The sequence below is a fragment of the Engraulis encrasicolus genome, chromosome 15 (assembly GCF_034702125.1).
Source record: "Engraulis encrasicolus isolate BLACKSEA-1 chromosome 15, IST_EnEncr_1.0, whole genome shotgun sequence".
NCBI classification, from domain to species: Eukaryota; Metazoa; Chordata; class Actinopteri; order Clupeiformes; family Engraulidae; genus Engraulis; species Engraulis encrasicolus.
In genome coordinates, this window is record NC_085871.1 from 7,002,797 (window position 1) to 7,027,796 (window position 25,000).

General features: G+C 46.6%; 1 protein-coding gene across 1 annotated transcript in view; it reads right to left on the reverse strand.

The window, feature by feature from the left end:
- Nucleotides 1-4,342: 4,342 nt before the first annotated feature.
- tbc1d22a (TBC1 domain family, member 22a) overlaps nt 4,343-25,000 on the reverse strand; it is a 115,128-nt gene continuing 94,470 nt past the window's right edge. Inside the window, exons 13-16 of the mRNA XM_063218147.1 lie at nt 9,496-9,624; nt 7,085-7,373; nt 5,013-5,165; nt 4,343-4,506 (exon numbers count right to left, since the gene is read on the reverse strand). Of these exons, the coding sequence (XP_063074217.1) occupies nt 4,343-4,506; nt 5,013-5,165; nt 7,085-7,373; nt 9,496-9,624 (735 nt within the window). The remainder of the gene's footprint in view (nt 4,507-5,012; nt 5,166-7,084; nt 7,374-9,495; nt 9,625-25,000) is intronic.

Consider the following 25,000-nt stretch of genomic DNA (forward strand, 5'->3'; position numbering starts at 1 on the left):
GCTCATCTTTCAATGCAACACCCCTAATAGAGAGTCAACACTATAACTCAGTGAGAGCTATTGGCAAATGACAAGAGTAATACTGCAGGAGCAGAAGTCCATATGATGTGCAGGATTATGTAGAAAATATAGAGATTCATACCATAGCTAACACACATTTAAACTTGTAACCTTTGGATGACACCCAGTGTGTAGCAGAGTCTTATCATCAGGAACACATAGACAATATCTGGGCTAAAACAATGGGCTTATGGTAAAACTGGGGGAAAACAGGCAAATGTTTTGTAGTGAGATGGAACCAAAGATCTAATATTGAAGATTTTGAAAGTACTGACAATCTGTTCCTGAAATTATTCTTGGGGATTTGATCACTTGTTAACCAAATAAAATGCCACCCTCTGATTTCCAGAGCGTGTGAGAACCGGGTCTCGTGGCAACGAGTCAACATTAGCATGTGAAAAATTAAACAAACTTGGATGAGCACTATTTACTTTCCCTTCCCTTTTCATTTCGTTTTTATGCGAGTATACATGTACAGTCTGTTCTTTGCTACGTAAACATCTGACTGACTCATTTCACATAAAATCCCCCGCTGGGCTTTTTTGGGTAAACAAGTCTCATAATGCTTATGTTTTTTCAGCTTAAATACCAACCCGTGTCAACACCCTGCTTTCTAGCGGGGAGAGAGAAGTGCATTAGCCCCAGAAAAAAGCTCCTAGCATTAAACCTCTGAGCATTTCTTGCTTTCTCTCCACCTTCTCTTTGCAACACCAAATTAGGAAGTTGTTGGCTCCAAGTTATTCACAGAGACGGGAAATCCTTTTAATTCAGCTCTTTAAGGCACCTGAGGTGAAGCATTAGGAGGAGACAGCCACAGGTTTTTAATGGGAAGCATAATGAATGAAACAAGCATGCATTAACAAACCCCCCACCCCACACAGACCTTTGCGAGCCATATCGGAGACAGGATTTGCTCGTACAAGATTATTTATAATATTTTATATTATGCATTGCTCTTTTCCATCTCTCTTAATGGAAATGCAAGAATTGGATATACCAAAACTGTTAGAAATGGCCAGCGGGAGAAAAAATCACATGCGGGGCTGCATTCATTCAGAACTAGAAAGGAGTCTGAAGACAATGGTTTTTTTAACGTTTTGTCAAAATAATGGAAAGTCATCTAGAAACTAATAAGAATCTTGAACATCTGAGTAGAGATTTGAGAACTATATACGGAGTGTGAAGGTTCGAAGATGATCATCCTAGTCACAGCAGGTGTGCGAGATGCTGCAACGATAATGATGGAATGATTATGTATATTGACAAAATACCACTTGAAACGACTGAATGGACTTTTGGCACTACTGGCAGACATGTGGATTAGAACATAAATATCACAACATCGGATATCTAATCATGCATCTGGTGGAGTGGATACTCTGTTTTAATCTACTTCAGCGTTCTTCATCTAGTCATTTAACATCTTACTGACACACTGATATACTTGTCTACTCAGACATATAGCGGTCAGCTCAACCCAACACTGGAGTTCAGTGCATATCCTGCCACTGTGTGTTTGTGTTTGCTTACAACATCAAGACGCCTAAAGGCTCAGATTAACCATGGAGACCATTATGACCCGTGTACACATGCCTGACAGAGCGTGTTAAGAGAGGTGAGTGTGCACACACGTGACATTGCTACGGTGCAACGCAGCTCATACACCCATTCCTGTGTGTGTGTGTGTGTGTGTGTGTGTGTGTGTGTGTGTGTGTGTGTGTGTGTGTGTGTGTGTGTGTGTGTGTGTGTGTGTGTGTGTGTGTGTGTGTGTGTGTGTGTGTGTGTGTGTGCGCGCACACATGCAAAAATGTGACACAGAAATAGATAATAGTGTATGTGTGCATGCATGTAGAGAAGTGTGTGAGAAAACGTATGCATGTATGAGCAGATTGTAGGTGCATGTACACACTGACCACACACCCTGACCCCTTGTCCTGCCTCCAGCGGTGGGCGGAGTAGATGAATGGATGGTGCAGGATAATGAGCAGCGCTTTATCTGCGAAGGTGTTTCAAACCAGAGCAGGTGCACAGGTAAGGGCAATGAGACATATGGCACGTCAGCCTCACCACCACTCCACCACCCCCACCAACACTCCACCACCCCCGTCCCCCGTCGCTCCTGTGTGGCACTGTCAGCCAGCTGGAGGTGACAAGCCAGGCTCTGTGTGTCCCAGCTGGGCCCCTGTACAGGTGAGGCCTGCCATCGGGGTCAGGGACCACACACGCACACGCACACATGCACACGAGAGCAGGTGAAGACCATCTCCTTTTAGAAAAATGATCTAAAAAGTCCTTTGGCCATTTGCTTATTTGTGTGTAACTCGCTCTAGTTAAACATTATGTCAGCAAACATTGTTTTCCCCCTGAAGCTGGCTGGTTACTGCACCTGACTGTACTGTATGGTGAATAGTTACAATGCACATGTAAGCCCACTCTCTAGTGAAGGGAGTGTTTCCATGACCCCCAATCTCCTACTGCCTTCCAGTCTTTATTCACTGTCTAAAACACAAAAACAGCATATAAAATATACATTATTTTACAAAAAAAATCTTAACAAAATATCAGATTTCCCCCCCCACCGTAAATGTTTCACCTTTTCCATGAAATATTACCCTCCCTCATTAAAAAAAACTATGTAGCTTCCAGTTTTTATTCACAGTGCTAAACAAAAAATTCTTTGAAAAAATCCTTCGTTTTTGTCCCTTTTTCACCTCTTTTGTGTTGCGTGCAAGGGAGCAGTGCTGAGCAAGACTGCGTGGCTAATCAGGGGCAAAAAGAAAGGGGGGAGGAGAGAGAGAGAGAAACTTCTCGGTGTTTGTTTCATTAGCCGTAGAAAAAGGCTTCCCATTATGCCATAAACAAAGCCCTAATGAGAGCTCATTTGCTGCATATTGACCTCGCTAAATGCCAGCAGGGTCTGACATTTGGGCGGCCGTGCCCTGCTGTGGTGGCTCCACGGGGGAGATAGCGGTCGCGTCATCCTGCCACAGAGATTCTGCTGTTGTTTTGTTGCCGCCTGTCTTGAGATACGGACAGACCTCCTGGTGTTTCTACCCTCCCACCCCCCCTTGGATTCTGATACGATGGAATGTCCAACCAAGTTATGCATAGGTACGCAGAGGTAAATCGAGGCTAGTCGGAGACACTCTCTGGCAATATGAGTTTGTTTGTTGGGGGGGGGGGGGGTGGCTTGGGAGGAGACATATTTGAATGTGACACGATCTCTCCCTCGTTGTTGACGTGTGTCAGATTGAATCAAACATGCTCGATGTGATCTGCATCAGTCTGCTCTATGTTGTCATAGTTGCAATTGCAGCAAGAAAATCTGTATATGTGTTGTGCGTGTGTGTGTGTGTGTGTGTGTGTGTGTGTGTGTGTGTGTGTGTGTGTGTGTGTGTGTGTGTGTGTGTGTGTGTGTGTGTGTGTGTGTGTGTGTGTGTGTGTGTGTGTGTGGTTGGGGGGTGGGTGTCTCTGCATCCAGTGCTATCTGTAGGTTTGGTGATCTTGGGTATAGTCTAATAATACAATTCACGAGTGTGTGTGTGTGTGTGTGTGTGTGTGTGTGTGTGTGTGTGTGTGTGTGTGTGTGTGTGTGTGTGTGTGTGTGTGTGTGTGTGTGTGTGTGTGTGTGTGTGTGTGTGTGTGTGTGTGTGTGTGTGTTTTCTCTGTCCGTCTCTGTGTGTGCTGCAATGCTACATTATCACAGGAGACTGGAGCGGCTAAGAGGAGCGGCCATTATTGTGCCATGCTCACTTAAGCAGCCATTAACACAGTGGGCTGACAAACACAAACTACACACGCACACACGCACACGCGCACGCGCACGCGCACGCACACACGCTTAGACACACACACACTAACACACGTGCACAGACACACACGCATAGACACACGCATAGACACACACACACACACGTGCACAGACAGGCGCGCACACACACACGTGCACAGACAGGCGCGCGCACACACACACACACGCACACACAAACTCTCTCTCACACGTACACACACGCACACGCACACGTACACACACACACGCACGCACGCACACATACGCACGCACGCACGCACGCACGCACACATCACACTACCTTTCACTGGCACTCCTCCTCAAGGTGCAAACTCAGCTGACCACACAATGGCTATTGATCACTGGCTTTTAATTATACCTTATGTCCTTCAGCGGGTTTCAGCACAGTGCAGAGAAGAGGAGGAGGAGGGGTGGAGGGAGGGAGGGAAAGACAGCGGTACTAGCAGGACCGGGTGGGTGGATGAGCACGCGCTACAAAAATATATTTGGTGCAGCCAGCCAGCTGATGCAGACTGTAACGGGGGCCTTGTGAGGGGCGGTGTGTGTCTGTGTCTTTGTCGGCGCATGCGGGCGTGTGGGCGCGTGCGCGTGAGGGTGCTTGGCTTGTGGGGGGGCCGAGCGCTGGTGGCCGTGCCCTGGGGAAAGGTCACATCCGAGGGAATCTAATGAGAGCATCTGTCTGTGGACGTCTGCGGATGGAGGGGGCGGTGTAGGTTTGTCTGTGTGAATTCACGACTGTGTGTGTGTGTGTGTGTGTGTGTGTGTGTGTGTGTGTGTGTGTGTGTGTGTGTGTGTGTGTGTGTGTGTGTGTGTGTGTGTGTGTGTGTGTGTGTGTGTGGGCGCGCGCGCGCGCGCGCGCGCGCGCGCGCGTGCGTGCGTGCGCATACACACATTGAAGAGCATGTGCGCGCCTGCCTGCCTGCGTGCGGCATGGCTGCTGGAAGCTGGCAGCAGAGACGCCAGCCAGCCAGCCAGCCAGCCAGGTCCCTTCCTTCCTTGCCACCGCCGGTTGCCACCACCCCATCGCAGCCTCCTCTGCCTCTTGCCCCGGCTCCCTCGCCCCAGCGCCAGTCTTCCCCTGCTCTTCCCTAATTGGGTCAGACTTATTAAGCGCCCACCTGCCAGGAATAGAAGTCATTACAAAGGGGCTGGCAGAGAGAAGGAGGCGATGGGTGAGGGTGTAGGTTTGGAGACGTGCACCGCGGCGGGCACTCCAACTGCACCGCCAGCAAATCGGCCACTGCGGTGGCACAGGCCGCCGCTAGTCCGACCGCCGTCGTCCTAACCGGCTCGGCTGAGCACACTCGCCATGGGCACGCGGAGGAACACAGCAGACAAGACGACAAAAACAGACCGACAAACTGACTGAAGGGAGAAGAGGTGAGACTGATAGACAGAGACAGAAAGAATAATAGGAGAGAGAGAGAGAGAGGGAGAGAGAGAGAGAGAGAGAGAGAGAGAGAGAGAGAGAGAGAGAGAGAAAGAAATAGAGAGAGAGATAGAGAGGAGAAAGAGATAACAAGAGCAAGTGGAGAGACAAAAGAAAGAGAGGAGAGAAGAAGATATAGACAAAGAGAGGAGAATACAGACAGAGAGAGCGAGGGAGAGCGAGAGAGCGCACCAAGGCACCACCCTTGACAGACTGAGGAGGAGCCCGACAAAAGAGCTTAACTGAAGGGAGTGGATGGAGGGAAGGATTGCATTGAAATGAAGGGGAGAATAACAAGACAGAAAAAGAGGGAGGGGAAATAGGGAGAAAGGGCGAGAGAGAGAGAGAGAGAGAGAGACACAGAGTGAAAATGAGAGAAGCAAGAGGGGAGGGGCATGGAAATGACTAAAAGAGGCTACCTGAGGGGATGAGAAGCAAAGAGGAAGGTAAGAGGGAAGGAAGAACTGAATGAGAGACTTAGACAGAGGAGAAAGGGGGGGACAAGTGACACACAAATAGACACAGGGAGAGGGAGAGAGAGAGAGGGAGAGAGGGAGAGAGAGCACGAGAGAGCGCGAGAGAGAGAGAGAGAGAGAGAGAGAGAGAGAGAGAGAGAGAGAGAGAGAGAGATATGTACAGACAGAGGGAAATGGAGAAAGAGAGAAAGAGAAGGGAAAAGAGACAGACTGAAAAGGCTGCCAGAGACTTCTCTCTTCTTCTTCCTCACAAGGGCCCTCGAGGGGGGAGAGGCAAGAACATACTAATGACTCCTGACAAACGCATCACAACAAATATCCATAGCGCTATCCTTCCCCTCCCCTCCCATCCCTCCCTCCTTCCTGCACACGTTCTCCGACGTCTCAACTTTGTAGCGTGCCGTCGTACCAAACGATACAACACCGATCATGTGCACCTCCCCCAAATTTAATTGGATGGTTGAGAGAAGTATGAGGCATTGAGAGAGGGAACAAACATAGCGGGTAGGGGCTTGGCTGGGGCTGGTTTGAAAGGTGCGAGAACAGAGAGAGGAGTGTATGTATCTACACACCAGCCTGCTGCAGGAGGGGTGAGGGGTGGGGGTGGTGGAGGGGGGGTGCTCTGTTTGCTATTCCAGAGACGAGGCTCCCCTAAGACTCCAGTGATTATCACATCTTTTCTCACACCACCGGTGTGAGAGAGAGAGAGAGAGAGAGAGAGAGACAGAGAGAGAGAGAGAGAGAGAGAGAGAGAGAGAGAGAGAGAGAGAGAGAGAGAGAGAGAGCACAAGAAAAATCAATTCCATACCGTTGGACTGAAGAGTTATTTCATTTCTCATCATATGTCTCACCCCGTCTTTCTTTCTTTTTTCTTGGGCTAGCGATGCAATTACTGCTTTTTTGCGAGGAGGAGCGACGGGCGAGGAAGAGCGAGAGAAAAAAAGAGTCATCTATGAGTTTGTAGAACATTTGATAGAGTAAGATTAGGTAGTTAAAAAGAAAACTGGGCCAAGCAGACTAAGTGATGGTTGGTGTTGGCCAAGCCATATGTCCTGAGATCATCTCAAACACGTGGGTGTGGGCAGAGGGTTCGGGGGAGACTCTGAGAATGTGTGTGTGTGTGTGTGTGTGTGTGTGTGTGTGTGTGCGTGCGTGCGTGCGTGTGTGTTTGTAGTGCAGTCGGAGATTTTTGTGTGTGTGTGTGTGTGTGTGTGTGTGTGTGTGTGTGTGTGTGTGTGTGTGTGTGTGTGTGTGTGTGTGTGTGTGTGTGTGTGTGTGGTGGAGTCGGAGATAAATGTGTGTGTGGGCGTGTGAGGTTGTGTGGAGTGCCCTGCTCCAGGGCCTGTTTGGATGGGATTGTGGGGTGTAGTAGTATAGTGGGGGCACAGGGGGGTAGCGGGCGGTGGGTAGTTGATGGGTGGTTGTTGTGGCGTGGCGCGGTGTGGTGTGGCGCGGCGTGGGGCGAGGGAGGGAGGGAGGGAGGGGTGGGAGAGGGTTGAGGATGGATGCCTCTGGCCACTGGCACTCGCTGGTGGAGAATGCCAAAGCGGTGGTGTTCTGCAGTGGTGCAGCGGGGATAATACTGAATCAGTGGGTACTGTAAACACAATAAATCAAACTGGGCGGGGGGATTCACACGGAGGGGCCCCGGCGACACGCACCACTGCCTCCCTGCATATTCAGCCACCGCTCTCTTCTCTCACACACACACACACACACACACACACACACACACACACACACACACACACACACACACACACACACACACACACACACACACACACACACACACACACACACACACACACACACACACACACACACACACACACACACACACACACACAGGGAGAGAGAGAGAGAGAGAGAGAGAGAGAGAGAGAGAGAGAGGACACACAAACCCACATAAACGAGAGAAGACGCACACAGACACAGACACAGACACATTTCAATTCCATCTGCACACAACAGAGTCTCAAAGAGGTGGATGGGGGATCTGGGTGAGTAGAGAGAAACAGGGTAAAGAAACAGCAAGGAACAAGAAAGAGAAAGGAAGAAAAAAAAGTGCGATGACATGGAGAAGATGAGAATAGGAGGACAGAGTGCCACAAAACAACACAGGAGTGGGCAGGAGAGACAAAGTCCAGAAAACAGAGAAAGTCAAGCCATGCTTATTTATGTAGCACTTTATCAATAGCTGACCAAAGTGCTGTAGAAGACTAGCCTGGGAACTCCCATACTACCTTTAGTTCTACACAATCGTTTCTATCTTACTTGTGATTAGGTCTGGTGTTAACCAGGCAAGTAGAAGACTAGGTTCTACCCGATTATGGAAAAAATGATCATTTTGGTCAAAATTGAAATCACAATTATCAATCATGATTATTTAACAAGAATAAAAAACTGAATTTTGTGTAGAATGCTATTCATAATGACAAAATGAATTAGAATGTACTATATAAGGGAAGGACAAAGTAAAACGTAATTGTAATAATTAAGTAAAAGACAACAGGATGGAACTTTGGTGGTCCTACAGATTTTTGGCAAGAAATAGTGTATTTTGCCCTCGTGCGATCATGAGTAAGTCGTCGTGGCCACAATTTTTGATCATTGCGGGCAATTTCAATTAGCCTTATACAAATGGGTTAGCAAAAAAAATTGCAACCGAATAAAATAAAGCCTGCTCAGCACGTCAGTTCCAATCTTACTCTATTGGAATACCATGGTTTGAAAACAGGGATTTTAGGTGAAAAGACGGAAAGAGATCATTGTGATGACGAAGCATGAGATTGTGGCTCCATGAGAGTGACTGTATGCTGGGCTGAGGTAGCTTGACCCAATGAGGAGACCTATTCGGCATGGGGGCGGCAGAGGAGGCTAGCAGAGGTCTCATCAGGACACACACCATTAGCCATGAAGAAGAGGTACTCACAGGGAACACACACACACATGCCTGGGTCCTCAGTGACAACAGACACGCACAAACGCACGCGCGCAGACAGGCAGACACGCACAAACACACGCACGCACCCGCATGCTCACGCACACCGTTTTCCCCGCTTAAACCCCCAGATCAGTATGGGGTGAACCAGAGGAAAGGAGAGGAGAGGAGATAAGAGGAGCAGTTGGGAAAGGGAGAGGAGAGGAGAAGTGTAGAGGAAAAAACAGACGTGTAGAAGAGGCAGGGCCAGAGCAGTAGAGCACTGGCAAGGGAGAGGAGAACAGAGGAAAGTAGGGGGGAGGAGAACAGAGGAAAGTAGGGGAGAGGAGAACAGAGCAGAGTAGAGGAGAGGAGCATGGAGGAGAGAGGAGGGACCCGATGCTCTCCCAGCGAAAGGGGACGGCCACCAAAGTGCAGCGGCAAAGTCACCTTACAGCAGCTGCTGCTGCCATCACACTAATGCAGCCACGGCGACCCGGTGACCCTCCCGAGTTAATGACGATGGAGGTGGCACTCGTCGAGGACACTCTATGCACAGCTCCAGGGATTTGCTCTCCGAGTGTGTGTGAGTGTATGTGTGTGTGTGTGTGTGTGAGTGTGTGAGTGTATGTGTGTGTGTGTGTGTGTGTGTGTGTGTGTGTGTGTGTGTGTGTGTGTGTGTTTGTGTGTGTATGCGGAGTTGCATACACAAACAAACTTACACATACACACTACAAACAAACCGCATATGCGCACATACACGAACGTACACACACACACAAAGGTGAGGTGAAACAGAAAAGGGAGGTCGTGTTCCGCAGCCCCTTACCTGAAAGTCCCTCTCCTCCAGAATCTCCTTCCTCCATCGCACCAGGAAGGCAGCGCACACGTACAAGTGGAAGTGGGAGAATCCCTCTGGCTCGGCCTGTGTGAAGAAGAGACAGGAAATGGATCATTTCATAGGGCCTGTGCATATTGAACATTGTTGCATTGAGAAATACATGACACATTACACTTAGCTGACACTTTAATGAAAAGCGACTTGGCGAGTTATTGCTGGACATTGGCTAGTCCCTAGACAGCGATGTGGGGTTACTGTACATTAGGGATGCAAACAATTAATCCAATTTAATCGATTAATGTATTAATCGATTACAAAATATGAATCGCAATTAATCACCAATTTGACTGATAGGAGACCCAGGTGAAATGGGCATGTGAAGAGTGTGTGTGTGAAGAGGGGTGTGAACAGTGGGAATATTCAAACTTTTGGATTAAAGAATAATTTGAATAGAATTAATTTAGATGTAGAATTTTATCTCAATTTTTAATTTAACAATGCTTATCAATTAACCGAAAGTCGATCGATTAGGCGAAAAGTGACTTGACGATTTAATGCAGGACATTGGCTATAGTCCCTAGAGAGCAAAGTGGGCTTACTGTACATTCTTTGCTCTAAGGCATTTTGGCCATGGATGTTATGAGATATTCCTTCCGATTCTAAGACCAACTTCCTACCCCCTCCCTAAACCGCAACAACAGATATCTATTAGCCACAATTGACAAGGTAATTTTTCATTCGTAGTCCCTTATACAAACACACTAACTCAAAACAAAGCATAACAAGTCACTCATACAAAAACATTAAATAATGCCAATAAGACCATAGACAGACCAAAGATAATGGACTTATATCACTCTACAGCATGTACAGTAGTATGTGCGCTAAGCAAGAGATGTGGTGAAAATGACGTGTCTGCATACATGAAAATGAATGTCTGCAATACATTTCCAACATATTCTGTGTCGACATTCATTCTCTCCTCCCCACACATTTCCCGATTCCTATCCCATTATGCGGCAAAGTCATACGCAGCCCATATAAGCCTGTGGGCAAGAGGCATAATTTAAATTCCCTCCTGACATGGTTTTACCTTGACATTTCAAATAATATTCAAATCAACAGATGAGCCCGATATGGTTACGGAAAAAAGGCAGAAAATAGGCCACCAATGTAAAGTATTTGTTGAACTCTGTGATTTACATTAAATACGGCAGAGAGAGAAATCCTGCTCGCCTGGTGAGTCTGACCTTTCTTCCTGACGGCGTCTCTTTTTTTTTTCATCCACTTCTCACATTAATAAGCCAATCTTTATTGTATGGAGAGGGGTGGAATTAAAGGGCAGATATAAACAAGAACACCCCCTACGATCCATACATCCCATCTCCTCACAACCTATTAATCTGGACATTGTTAAAACAAAGAGCAGCCTTTTGGCGAATTGGTTCCCTGAACCAGCAGTGGCATAATGGTAAGGTTGTTTGGTCTTTGGACGAAAGGGTTGCAGGCCCTAACCTGTCCATACACTACAATGCATTGTTGAAGTGCCCTTGAGCAAGGCACCTAACCCTACATTGCTCAAGGGACTGGTTTGTCACTTTGAATGAAAGTGTCAGCTAAGTGTAATGTAGTGTAATGTAATGGTACCTCTACAGGTTGGAAGCGTTATTGTCAGTTATCAATGTTAACCAACAATTCACCACAGCCTGTCGCTGCACATTTAATTCATTCAACACCTTCCCCTTTGTATGTAGATTTGTGCAAGGTATGTACTCCATGGGCTTCAGTAATGCATTTAGCAGGGCAAAGATTATTTGTACTATTACTTGTAAGTCTTTGTGCTTCGCCACATAACCTACAGGTTTCCTGCTGCATTGTCAAGCTTTGCAGAACACGGCTTATCATTGACAGAGGGGGCCCCGAAGGGGCGTAAGCAGCAGATGTGCCGCTCACCCTGCTGACGTGCTGATGTGAACATCAAAAGAGATCCTGCAAAACATTATGTTATCCTAACAACTTCCCTTCGTGTTGCTTTAAGGCCAACTCCCTTTCAGACTCCCCTGCAGCGACTGCCTGGGAGGAGACACTCGAGTGGTGCCGATAAGGCGAGCCTAAACGCATACAGATGAGGCGTCTGAAGCAGCTCCCCTGTACTGAAACACTGGAGCACCCACACCGCCGCCCCCCTCCACCCCAAACCCTCATCTGCATATGTACATATTATGGCAGCACAAAGCCGCAGTCAAACAGACGGCATCACCCCACGCTGACAGCGGAGCTGATGAGGCGGCAGGCATGACGAGAGGCTGAGGAAGGAGAGAGAGAGAGAGAGAGAGAGAGAGAGAGAGAGAGAGAGAGAGAGAGAGAGAGAGAGAGAGAGAGAGAGAGAGAAAGACATGGATAGAAAACAGAGAGCAAAAGAGTGACAAAGGAGTGAAAGGAAGGCAAACAGAAGGAGGAGAGAGAGAGTTGAGATAGAGAGAGAGTGCAAGAGAGAGAGATAGAGAGAGAGAGAGAGAGAGAGAGAGAGAAAGAGAGAGAGAGAGAGAGAGAGAGAGAGAGAGAGAGAGAGAGAGAGAGAGAGAGAGAGAGAGAGAGAGATAATGCGTATTTGTGTGTTTACACAGCACTGAACAAACTTGGTCTTGACGCATTCTGCCCCAAACGGCAACACTGGTTTGTGTGTGTGTGTGTGTGTGTGTGTGTGTGTGTGTGTGTGTGTGTGTGTGTGTGTGTGTGTGTGTGTGTGTGTGTGTGTGTGTGTGTGTGTGTGCGTGCGTGCGTGTGTGTGTGTGTGTGTGTTTGTGTGTGTGTGTGTGTGCAGTTACAGCACAAACATGCAGGGGGATTATGAATAGCGTGTGGTTGGATCCACCAACACTATACAAGCGGGTGGGCTGGCAGTGGAGAGAGGATGACTCCTGTCTCCATCTCAGACACAGGAGGGACTTTAATGAAAATCAATGAGAGCATTCATTCCCTCTCCCCCATAAACGGGGCAGGACAGCTCCTCCCTCTTGCAAGGGTAAAATGAAGGCAATAAAAGCATTCCCACTCTGGCACAAGGGTTATGGGACAACGTGCACACTATTAACAAGAGTCAGATAGAATAGAGTACGACACGACGCAACAGAAAAGACACAAAGACAAGAGAAAGAAGTACAAGTCTGCAAACTTGCAGAGTTGATGGAGTAGACAGACTGATAGGCCGACATATGGATTTGGAAACAGATACATGGGCCGACAGATTGATGGGTAGACAGATCGACAGAGAGACGGTAGGTCCACCCCATTGCATTGAGCCAAAATCCTATTCAGCCAGAGTGAATTTCTACCAGTTCACTCAAAAGAATTGAGTTCTCTCAAGTATTTCACACCCCACTGGGGGTAGGGCTAGCACTCTGCTAGGACCACTCACTCTATGATTGGTCAGCCTGCATAGCTACCGTCTACTCACATTAACATTTATGTGGGATATACAGTACACCATCCATAGTAGCAGTATGTACACATATGTCAGGTTTTAAAAAGTTTAGTCTAGTTTCTAGTTCCAACTCACTGATCACAACTGGCACCTGTGCACACTTTTAAACACCAGGTTTTATTGCAGTCATTTTTCATGTGATTATAAGTGGAGCTCAAAATCAGTCGACAGTCATCTCATTTTGGCCATTTCTAAGGTAATGAAGTGCTCTGGCAATGGCCGTGTCGTCATACCGTATCATATCACGGGGCTGTGTGTGTGCTGAACTTTAGAGGTCGTGGGGCCTTGGGCATGACGGCCATGATGATGATGATGACGTGCAGTCAGTGGAGAGCAACTGGGGAAGTGGGGCTCTAACTATTTGTGTTTTATACTCCAATAGGACTTCTCTGGCTCCTCCTCACCCCCCACCTCAACCCACCCCACCCCACCCCACTTAGGCTGTCCTGTTGGGCTCCTCATGGATCATTCTAATTATCATCTCCGTCCACTCCCAGGTGGCTGAGGGGCCTGATGATGAGGGCTTAATTAATGGGCACTGCCGCGGAATGGAGGGGGGCAGGGTGGTGTGTGTGTGTGTGGCTGTGTGTGTGTGTGTGTGTGTGTGTGTGTGTGTGTGTGTGTGTGTGTGTGTGTGTGTGTGTGTGTGTGTGTGTGTGTGTGTGTGTGTGTGTGTGTGTGTGTGTGTGTGTGTGTGTGTGAGAGTTTGTGGGTGCGTGAACACATGCATGTGTGTGTGAGAACGTGCGAGTTTGAGTGTGTGTGTGTGTGCGTGTGTGTGAATGTGAGAGAATGAGTAAGTGTGTGAAAGGTGCGTGCGTGTGTGTGCGCGCGTGCGTGTGTGTGTGTGTGCGCGCGGGCGTGTGTGTGTGTGTGTGTGCGCGCGGGCGTGTGTGTGTGTGCGTATGGTGTGCTTGTGTGTGTGTGCGTGCATGGTGTGTCCCTTTCAGGCCATTTGGCACTGTAGCCTCATTTGTGTGGGAACTCTTGACACACTTCAGGGTGACACGCGTAACCCCATCTGCAAAAAGAGCCAGCTCGCAGAGAAGGGAGGGAGTGGGGAGGGGGAGGGAAAAAAAGTCAAGGGGGGAAAAAAATGAACGCATCTTTCCCATCGGCGACGGCAATAAAAATGTCCTTCATGTACAGGTGCACGAGCTAGAGAGTGATTTCTAGGGGAAACACACATATGCTCGACTGGGAAGTGGCGGCGCTTGCCTGCTTTGTGCTGAAACAGCGCTCTGCGTATCTGGGCCTGTGGCATATGGGACGTTATGCAAAAACGCCATATGCAACACCTGAGACGTCTTTGTGTGGTTCCTTTGGACACACCATTCTCATGCTAGCAGCCAGGCAGGGCAGAGCCCTCAGATACTGTAGGAACACATATGATGATGCAAATAGCTTTGTGCTTGAGTACACCGTGCATGTGTGTGTGTGTGTGTGTGCGCGGTCATGTGTCTCACATGCAAACAAACGCACACAGCACACAGGATGAGCATTGGATTGAGCATAGCCCCTAGCATAAGAACCAGGACAATTAATGACAGGCATACAGTCGTCCTTCACAGTTTGTTTCCATCTCTCACAACACTGGACCACGTGCTATGATGCAAGAACTGTGTGCCCCAGGTGTCTTTTCTTTTCATTTGCTTACCCTCCAACGGTAACAATAGCGCTCTTGCACTACTATAGGCTTTCAACTCATCAATGCAGGTCTTCCTCATCTACAGTGCCTTCAACCATGCTGACATTCAAAGGACATTCCTGATAACAGGTCAAAAAAACGAAATAAAGGGAAATCCTGGTCAAGATTGATTCATTGTTCGATTAATTTCAAATTAAATAGAAAATTCAATGAAAACAATGTTTCCAAGAAAGCAACAAACTGACTCACACAAATGACTGAAGGCATTATCAATACGAATTAAGCATGGGTGTGACTTGACTGAAGAGAAGCTGTCTGTGAAAGACAGAGGAGGCTGACGTGAGACACCTGCCAAACCCCACAACCCCCTGCCAGCCCCCCAGGGACCAAATGAAGAGAGAGCTGACACAGGTCCTCAGACAACACTCATCTGACCCATCCATAACCCCCAGCAGAAATAAAGAGGATTAGAGATGGAACGAAAGACAGGGACAGAGAGGGCGTGAAAGACAGACAGAGAGGGAGTGAGAGACAGAGTGAGATTGAGAGAGAGAGAGAGAGAGAGAGAGAGAGAGTGAGAGAGAGAGGAGAGGAGGCCCTAGTGAGTGAATGAGAGAATGAGAGATGAAGAGAGAGGCCGGCAGACAGACAGACAGAGAAAGAAAAAAAAAATAGTGGAGTCACCCACAGACCTAGTCTGAGTTATGTCCTGGGTGATGATTGCCTATTGGTCTAACCTCCCAGCCTTAATCAGCCTTCGCTGAGGAACTGTCTGTCTGGGGGGAGAGGACAGAGGTTGGGGTGGGGGAGATGGAGGGATGGAGGGAGGGAGCGGAGGGGGCTATCAAACTCTGACACACTGCTGCCGTGCTTTATTACTTTATTTACTCCCCCTTCCTGCAAGATATGAAGCGCAGGCGGGAGGACAAATCCCCTTTGCCCTCAGCACACACGCTCACACTGTTGCTCGTTCCCTCTCTGGGGTGTGTGTAGGAAATTGTGTTGCACACTTTGCTGAAGAGATTCTTAGTATCTCTGTGTGCCATGTGAGTGAGTGCTCCCCAGGGCACTGACCATAGACCATAGAGCAGAGAGAGAGAGAGAGAGAGAGAGAGAGAGAGAGAGAGAGAGAGAGAGAGAGAGAGAGAGAGAGAGAGAGAAGAGGAGAGAGAGAGAGAGAGAGAGAGAGAGAGAGAGAGAGAGAGAGAGAGAGAGAGAGAGGAGAAAGAGTGTGTGTAATATTCTTCACACTTTCCAAAACGTCTGCTTTATGTGAGGATCAATATGACTCTCTCTTTCGCATAAGAAATGCACACAATAGTCTGCAGCAGTTTGTATGTGTGGATCTTTGTGAAACAGTCTCTGTTCTCTAAGTCCACTTGATGTATGCATGTGTCTTGGGGAAGTGGGAGAGTAATGACAACACAGCGGAAGAGATAGGGGTATTAGGCAGATCCCTGGATGCCGGGAGTTGAAATCCGCATGAATATTTGTTTAATTTTGTCTCACTGTTTCACCAACACACGGAGATGGACAAAAAGATGGATTATTGTACAGTTCCTTTGGGTACAGGCACTGTACGTAGATAGAGTGAATAAATGATTATAACTTACACTTGCACTATATACAGCTGTAAAGAGAAAAGCAATGGGTACAGTGGGTATTCTAAACTTCTGTTCTTATCTCTGCTTTCAATAACATTGAGCACAATATATATTTACTGGACACTATAACATTTTCAGTAGATTTTAGTGCTAGTCGATCAAATTTACCCTATACTTTTCAAATCTGGCCACTATTTAAAAACTGCATTAAAACGGAATTGAGTGTACACTTCCTCTTGTGAATAATTTAATAGGAGACTGAATAGGTCGCATCCTCTGCATCTTACTACATCCTGCGTTTCCAAAGGGCTGCTCGATATTGACTACAGGAGGTATGAAACTGCTCATTATTCTCTGGAAAGTTTTAAGCTTTTACACCTTGACAGTGGATAGACCCACTGAGCTCATAACTGCATTTCCCACTGCCCACATGTAGTGCTTATGTAGTTATGCCGCTCCTCTGCTACTGACTACTGCTCGGGGGCACATCTCGGATCAAACACAATCACTTCTCGCTTGTATGGGTATAATGCAATAAATGTACTGACTGCTATTACACATATAGAGTGCAATATCTGGAACACAGACACTTCTGAGACTGTCCCACCAGAGAGGTCCTGAATAAAAAGAAAAAAGTCAACAGGTAACGCTAAAACGTACACTAAATAACACTAAAACGTACACTAAATAACACTAAAAAGTACTATAAGTAGGGGGATTGTGTGGGTAAATTGGGTGAGTGAATGTTTTTTTTGTGCATGGAATTCATAAATAATAAGTGACTTTGCAATTAATAATTAGAAACAAATAAACCAAAAACAGCAGCAATGGGAGACCTGGATTCAGCCGTATTAGTAGCAATAGTTTGCTCTGACCCTTCACTAAATTGTCTGATTCTAATCGGTGTTAGATTTACTGTAACTAATTGGCGCTAATTAAAGAAACCACCTGTATTAGGTGCACAGGTAGCATCAACTAGGTTATTGGTATTGGATATTGGTGCTATTGGACCGTATTGTATCGCATCTCCTGAGGTTTCCCATCAATGTAACACTTACAAAGCGACATGCTTCACTAGACAACAAACCACAGCCAGTCAATTATAGCTTTACTGGTCTGCAAGTATTGAACTTAAAATGAATGCAGAGGGCCAGGGGACCCACACCTTTCACAAGGCATTATTTGCTTTCAAAGATGGCACCATCCCTTGACCTCAAGAAACTTCCAGCATCTCTCGCCAGACGGGCAGTCTTTCCCAGAAGGCTGTGCAGTGCTGCAAGGGCACCTTGTGCACGTGTCCCGTCAGGCCACAGCATGACCCGCCGTGCTTCCGCATGACCCTCTCCCATCCCACTGGAGGCCTCCGCTACCCTCTTACCACATTCCAGAGCGGTGCCTTACAAGCCAGCCATGTGCCCACGGCAGCGGCAGAACATGCGCCACGCGCCGCCTTACAAGCCGTCCGCCTCCAAATATAGCTGCTGCCAATAAAACCATCCACAATCGGCGTGCTGCTGCCACTTTAAGGGGGAGATAGAGAGAGAGACAGGAGCCTGAGCTGGCTGAGGCAGTGCGGGGAGCAAGAGAGAGGAGGAGGAGCGCTGGGTGTTTTTATAGAGAGGGGAGGCCAATGAAATATTGATGTTCCAGGCCACACGGCTGACCCGGGCCCTGCCTGCTGGGTATTGGCTTTCTGTGTCAGAAAACAGAGGGCAATCATTAGGAGGGCCCCGGGGACGGGTAAGGGGCCCAGGTCGTAGGTCCAAGAGCCTCAAGGGACCCTCTTTGCGACAATGCCCTCCAGCGCAGCTCTATATCGGGATTGGCAGAGAATGAAAAGTGCATGAGGCTCACTCACTCGCTGCCGTGCCGGTAAGACTTGAACTCGCCGTGCCAACAGGGAGGAGGGGGGAGTGAGGTGTGCAAAGGGAAGGGGAGGAACAGTCTGCCGACACCATCATATATTTGAGCACCAGGTGAATAGAAAAACACATGCCATCACACTTACCAAGCAGGTCGCCGACCTGTGAACGGAATGCAAAATGAACTTCAGTGAGATTTCATCATTCACACCGTGGTGGAGGGAGAGAAAAAAAAACTCCTCACTCCAGGGGGAACATCACAACTGCTTCACCTCAAAAGGAGCGGTAGCTCTAGTACCACCTCACTATGAGGCTACACTGTGACAAAACTGCACAAGGACGAGCACTGAAAGTAGTCCTTAAGAAAACGGTATTAAATGGAGTAGACAGGGGACTGCTAAAATTGAAGGAACAATGACATGTCTCGTCATCTCCTGTGCAACTAGTCCAGTTGTAGAACAGCAGTGTGATGCTGAGAGCTGGTACTGCTGTAGTTTTCCCCTATAGAGCCTGAGGAAAATCACCATGCTCGCTCCTCAACACCACAATGCGCTAAAGCACATTCACACCATGCCGACTTATTAATACCATACTTGGAGATGGATTCGTGCAGGGCCTTTCTAAGTTTCCACCGAATGTGTTATACAACTGGCTTGTGAGTGCCCAGCGGAAGAGTAAGGAAGAAAAAAAAAGAAAGAACAGAAAGTTAACCGGAATGGGAGCTGAAGCTCTGGGGACACCCTAGCACAGCTCTGAGGGCTAGTGGTGTGCTCCATAATGAACAGCAATGGTGCATCCAGCTGGCTGCTTGACTCACAGCGGCTCTCCATATGCTCCGGGTAAACTCATCATGTAGCGCTCTGTGCCGGAACTCACAGACTCTCAGACCGATCAGCTGTGCTTACCACCACTAAAGCATCTCCCACTGTCAAGCTCTCAAAGGCTTCCACCGACCCCCCTTCGCTCAATTTCAAAACGGGAACACATGAAGCCCCATGCTGGTTAGCTCAGCCCCAGGCTGCTCCTGCTGAATCCGATTGCTTTTCAGTAAACACAAAAAGTACACGCGCACAGCACACACAGATAACACAAGCACTCAAGCCAATCCCCAACAGTATTTCATTTGGATGACAACAAAAAACTGTATACATGCACAGAATGTATACAGATGAGACTGCTCAAGGGGACCTTTAAAATAAGCAAATAAATAAATAAGGACGTACAATAGGGAGAATGCGGCCCTGCCATATTCCCATGGATCTCTTCAAACAGGCCGCCCGTCTTCCAAGCTTCAATCCCTTTCATCCCGAGACAGCTCAATAATTTATTTGCACTATTGATGTGTGTTGTGGGGAAGGAGGCGGCGGTTGGTCATTTGGCAAATACAATTCCCTGGCCGCCACCCGCACCTCCACCTCTTCCCTCCACCTCCCTCCTCTTGGGGGACATGCAATGTCATGACACCAAGCAGGAAATCACACAATTAATTCAGGCAACCTGCGTGCAGAGGTTAACAGCCTCGGGAAAGCCTGGAGGGTTGCTCCTGTACCTGATGCAATCCCCCTGACAGATTCGACACCGACAAGGCTGATGGACTGGACGTGCGAGGTGCAACCACAAATGTGACCGGCAATTTAGACGGAGGACAGAGTGCCAGATTAAGGGAGAAAAGGATGCTGTTTTGCAAGCTCTTCCATCTTAACTGTTACAGACTATTAATAACTTGTCATGTTATCTTTAATGTGACACTGATAAGTTGCTTTCCTCTGAGAGCTTCATTTCATAACTCATCGTACCTACCAACTACAGCCAACTCAGAAACTCAGAAAATAAGCCTTTTTTAAGATAAAATATGCAAAACATGAGACTTTTTCAAGAATTTTAAAGTGAGCCAGAGACAATGGTAACCATCATGGTCACTTCTTACACACTGGCCAAGTCAAACTAACAGTCTTAAACTGCACAGCAATGTTCTTCACGCACACTACACAAAATTTCTGACCTAGTAAAGCGATGAAACATTGTCAGACACATTAACTAATTGGTTGCACTGTAGCGAGTAAAACCCATTAAAGTTTAGTCCGTCGGATGACTTCTCGTTTTTTTCCCCTGTGGCTGAGAGACTTGAACTTGAGTCTACTGCAGAGGCAAGCGTTTCATTTGCTCTACCTCTGAGTTGCATGGTCCAGTGGACGAGGCTGTTCGTGAGCACCCAGCCGACAGCTTAAACAGTTGAGAACATTGCAACAGTACCACTTTAATGTGGACTAGACCGTGAGGAGAAAAATGCCTAATCGCATCATGTCAAGAGTCATTGAATGTAAACAAAACTAATTTGTGTTGGAAATGTTGATAATGATTTAACGCATCTTCCAAACAAATAGGGATAGTGCAAGTTTGCAGTATATTTGGTGCACAAGAGAAACAATGACTGCACTAGTAAATTACTCGTTTTGTTGCAGGCAGCATACCCTTTCATTAGCTGTTGAGCTTCTATTCATTGTTACCTTACCAACAACATCTACAAGAGTCGAGAGTTCCCAGCCTTAATAGCTTCATGTAAAACTGTGCTTTAAAATAGACATAACATAAATTCACTGATGGTTTTCAACTGAGACGCTGGTATGCTGACTAAGTACAACAATGACATGTCATGTAGATAGAATAAGAGAGTGGTTAGAATATATTGTAGTTCAGCTAATTACAGGCGAGTTTCACAATGGATATGGCTGTCATAACCTTTGCTTAACAGCTAACATCGGAAAAACAAGTGACCAAGCGACTAATAAGTGATCAAAACGGTGGAGGCGGGGACGTTCCTTTATTTTCCGTTGGGAAGTACTAGGGAGGCGGTAGGTGGTGACGTAGGAAAATGTTGGAAAAGTTGAACTTGGCTGAAAAATATGTAGTGAGGAGTGGGGGTAGCAAAGTGCCAATGGCATTGCTTGACATGATGTGCCGCTGATGTGGAATATGGCAGGTAGTTCAGAAACCTCTAAACATGAATGTACATTAAAATGTTAAGCAGTCCTGTGGGTTAACATTATACTTCAATACTGCCATCAAAATAAGTGTTAGCATTAAGAAATTGTTGGCCTCATAAATTTTAAGTCTTTCCAGACGTCAAAGCGGGAGTTTATCACTTGTATGAAATTTCAGCGTTAGACAGCTGATTGATTAAACACACATTTTCGCAACCAGTAATGCTGCTTTCCATTGGTCTTTTAATTTTTAATGTGAGCTCTGTACTACAGAAAAGAGAAACGAGAAAGCTTGCACCTTGGATTAAAGTTCCCCATTTAATGAATTTTGGGACTAGTATAGAAACTCACAACATTTTGGCACTAGCACCTGTCAGTGCTCAGGCCTCAATTTCCAGAATGAGTTCTAGATTGCCCACTGGCATGGCAACGGTGGAGATTACATAAATGTTAAGTATCACAGAGATGCACCTCATACATTGACAAATGAAATAAAATGGCATTTTGTGGACTCCGAGATCAATTTCTTACGCAAACACAAAGTATAGACCTATACGCCAGCAGCTGCATTTAATATCCAATCTAATTTAGTAAAAAGAACAGGCTCATTACCCTGAAAGAACACTATAAATGTTATTGGCAATAAATAAGATACAGTATGGTCATTGTTCAAAAATATACACAAGCTATTCATCAAAAAGTTTATTTAAAAAAATATGAGATCATCTTGATGACCATCTTTGGTGTACATATTTCTGCTTCTGCTCTGCGGTGGTTTTCAATGTGAACATCTGTCTCAGGTGAGGCGTGACCAGTAATTACAATCATGTACAGCATAATGATTAAGTATTCTGACTGATCTCCGCATATAATAGGCGGGTAACTAGCCATACAACCGCACCGTTATTTACATGGTAAATATGCACAAGCTTGTGCACGCAAACACACACACACACACAAACACACAGCAGATGGCTTTAGTGCAGACACAGCACGGGGGAAGTGGCACCTTGGGACTGCTACCGTTCTCAGGTTAAACTATTCTGTGAAACTGCTCAGAGAGACACTGCAGCGCTAATGAAGTCATTATAGCACGGAGGCTACCTGCATCCCTCTGGCCCTCACATCTTTCTCTCTCTCTCCCCCTCTCTCACTGTGCCATGTGCCATTTAGACCCATTAAGGGAGTATTTGGTAGAGCATCCCAAAAATTAGCTACCTGTGTTTTCTTTCAGTGCTCTACAGTTAGGGCAGTGTCCTTTCACAAGACATTCTTTACATTTTCACTTGTTCCACAGCATTTAGACTTGATATGATACATCCTCGGTTGCCTCTTACTATTGTAAATGGACAAGATTCAGACGACCAACAAGTAATTTCGTGGTGAAAAGCGCTTTCACTTTCCGACTTAAACCTTACACTGATGACCACCATCTTAACTGACATGTTCCCAGTCAGAAACACGGGGCTATTCAGTTATCATCCCCCACATCGAGAGAAGTGAAACTGTGCCGAGACATGAGATCGACTGGGCCGCATTAGAGACTCCAGCCAGTACCGGGCAGAAGACCAGGAGCTCCGTTTGGGCGTCTTAGAATAGAAGGGAAAGGAGGGGGGCCCTAATTGGTGCAATTACGGCAAAAATTAAATACTCTGATGGAGAGGAACCCCAGAGGAGTGGGTCCGTAATGACTGTAATTGGTCAGTGCATCCATATTAGGAGTTTTTAATCGGGTTACTGAAGAGCGATCATACGGATTTGATAAATGAACAGCCACGTGTAGCCTGTTTCCCATGTTAAATCCAGAGACATGTGCAGTTGCAGCGCGGCTCCACTACAAACCTCCTCTAAAGGCCTTTACAAGCTCAGAGGGACTCGTCCAGGGCTTATGCAATCTATACCTGGCCCTATGCACACATGTACACTTCACTCAGCAGCACTCGACAAAAGCTTTTACTACATCTATTTTCCATTCACAAAAGAGCAATGGATGAAGCCTAACACACAGCGTTACATCTTACTTATATGAGCCATGGGACCAGCGCCAGCCCTTTGTGCTTTACTCTTAGAACTCTGAGGAAATCGCTCAACAAATATTGCGAGTGCTAAAAGCACGAAGCACATAGCAGGGTCGCATTTCATACAGAGAACTATCTGGTAGAATATTCCTCTCAGAGATAGTCAGCTGGCAGCGGCATGCTGTTTTCAGAGGGATCTATGAAATATTAATCTGAGAAACCCAGCTAATTCTGGCCATCAGGATCTTTAAGGTGCACTACTTTGACACAGATCGGCATAGTGGTTAGGGGCAGGGTGAGGGGAGCTAGTGGCAGTTTTTTTTTTTTTTTTTTTAGCAATTTGGTTAGGCATTAAACATTCATGGGAGGAATATAATTCTATTTCTGGACTCTATTCTGTTCAACAACATGAGGGGAGAAAAAGAAGGAAAAGAAGGAAATATTTATTGTGGTACACAAGGGTATACTGGGGTTCAGTAGTTCATAGAATGCATCCTCACACACAGGGAGTATATCTCTGAATGTCCAAACATCTCTTGGCCTTGCAAAAAAAAAAAAAAAACCCTGGCCCTCCTTACATGGTTGTGGATAATCTGAAGCTTTTAAGCTTTTGCACATTAAATTGAATCCCAAAGTCGCATTTCTTCATGCAGATGCACGGAAAACATCTTTCATTCTAATTTAGGGGTATAACACAAATTCACTTGTGGGGCTAAAGGACCATAAAATACACATTAAAATATACGTTAAAACATTCTATACATGTAACAGGGCCAACATCTGGCCGATGTTAGATGGCTTGGACTGACATGACCCAGGTGCTGAGTCAATGCTTCGTAATGCACCCTTATAAACAATCACCACCATCCCAAGGCGACAGGGGAGCTCTAATTTTTCCCCTACCGGACATGACAAACGCAGACCTGTGCTTTAGCAGAAAAGACAGATTGGAAGATGGAGCTGCAGGTCCCTGTGGACACGTTGTTGGCCGTGTTAAGCGCCCCATAACAGGGGCGAGTAACTCAAGCGCAGTTGTTAGCACAAAAGGTCAACCTGTCCAGGTTTAATTTTCCATCTCTGTTCCCGCAGGGTGAGCAGCTGATTTAAGCTCTGCATGTCGCCTGCCCACCTCCCATCTTCTCCACCGGGCTCAAAAGACGGGAGGAAGGGAGGAAGAGAGAGAAAAAGAAAAAGAGAGCGAGATGGCTTTCTTCCTGGACTGAAGACCTCCTTCAAGCACTTAACTGCCCCAGGGCCTGAGAGAGTTATTACTGTGGTGATGAATGTGACCTAATATGGTAGAGTTTGCAAAATATCCACTCCTTGGGTGGCTTTCCATGTTTTCCATAACATGAGATGGATGTAGTGAACAGTAGTGTAGTATCTAAAACTGTTGACGGTTGACATCATGATTCTAGTCGGTCATTTCCTTCAGCAATGTGCAAACTGGTTTGAGAAGCTGCCACCTAGTACCACAAAAGAGGCCCAGCCACTCTCTCAACCTGCTCATTTTAATGGTCCGAACTCTTCAACCAGATAAGATTAAAAGCATATTTAGGGTCAGAGTACCAGTATAATCAGGTGAGTTGGAATGTAGCGTCAGAAATCCATGGCCCAATATTGCTACGCTGCACACTCAGGAGTTTAACATGCGCTGAAAACAGCCAGGCTGCATTACTATGTTCTTTCCACATTATAGATTCACCATTAATCTCTGAATAATTACAATAAATTTACAACCCAACCAAATTCCACATTCATAGCAATTAGGAGAAGTAATCACTTGATTAAGTTTAATGAATATAATTCACCATTTCCACTGGGTTTAAGTGTCTTTTTCTGTAAGAGCGGACAATCAATACG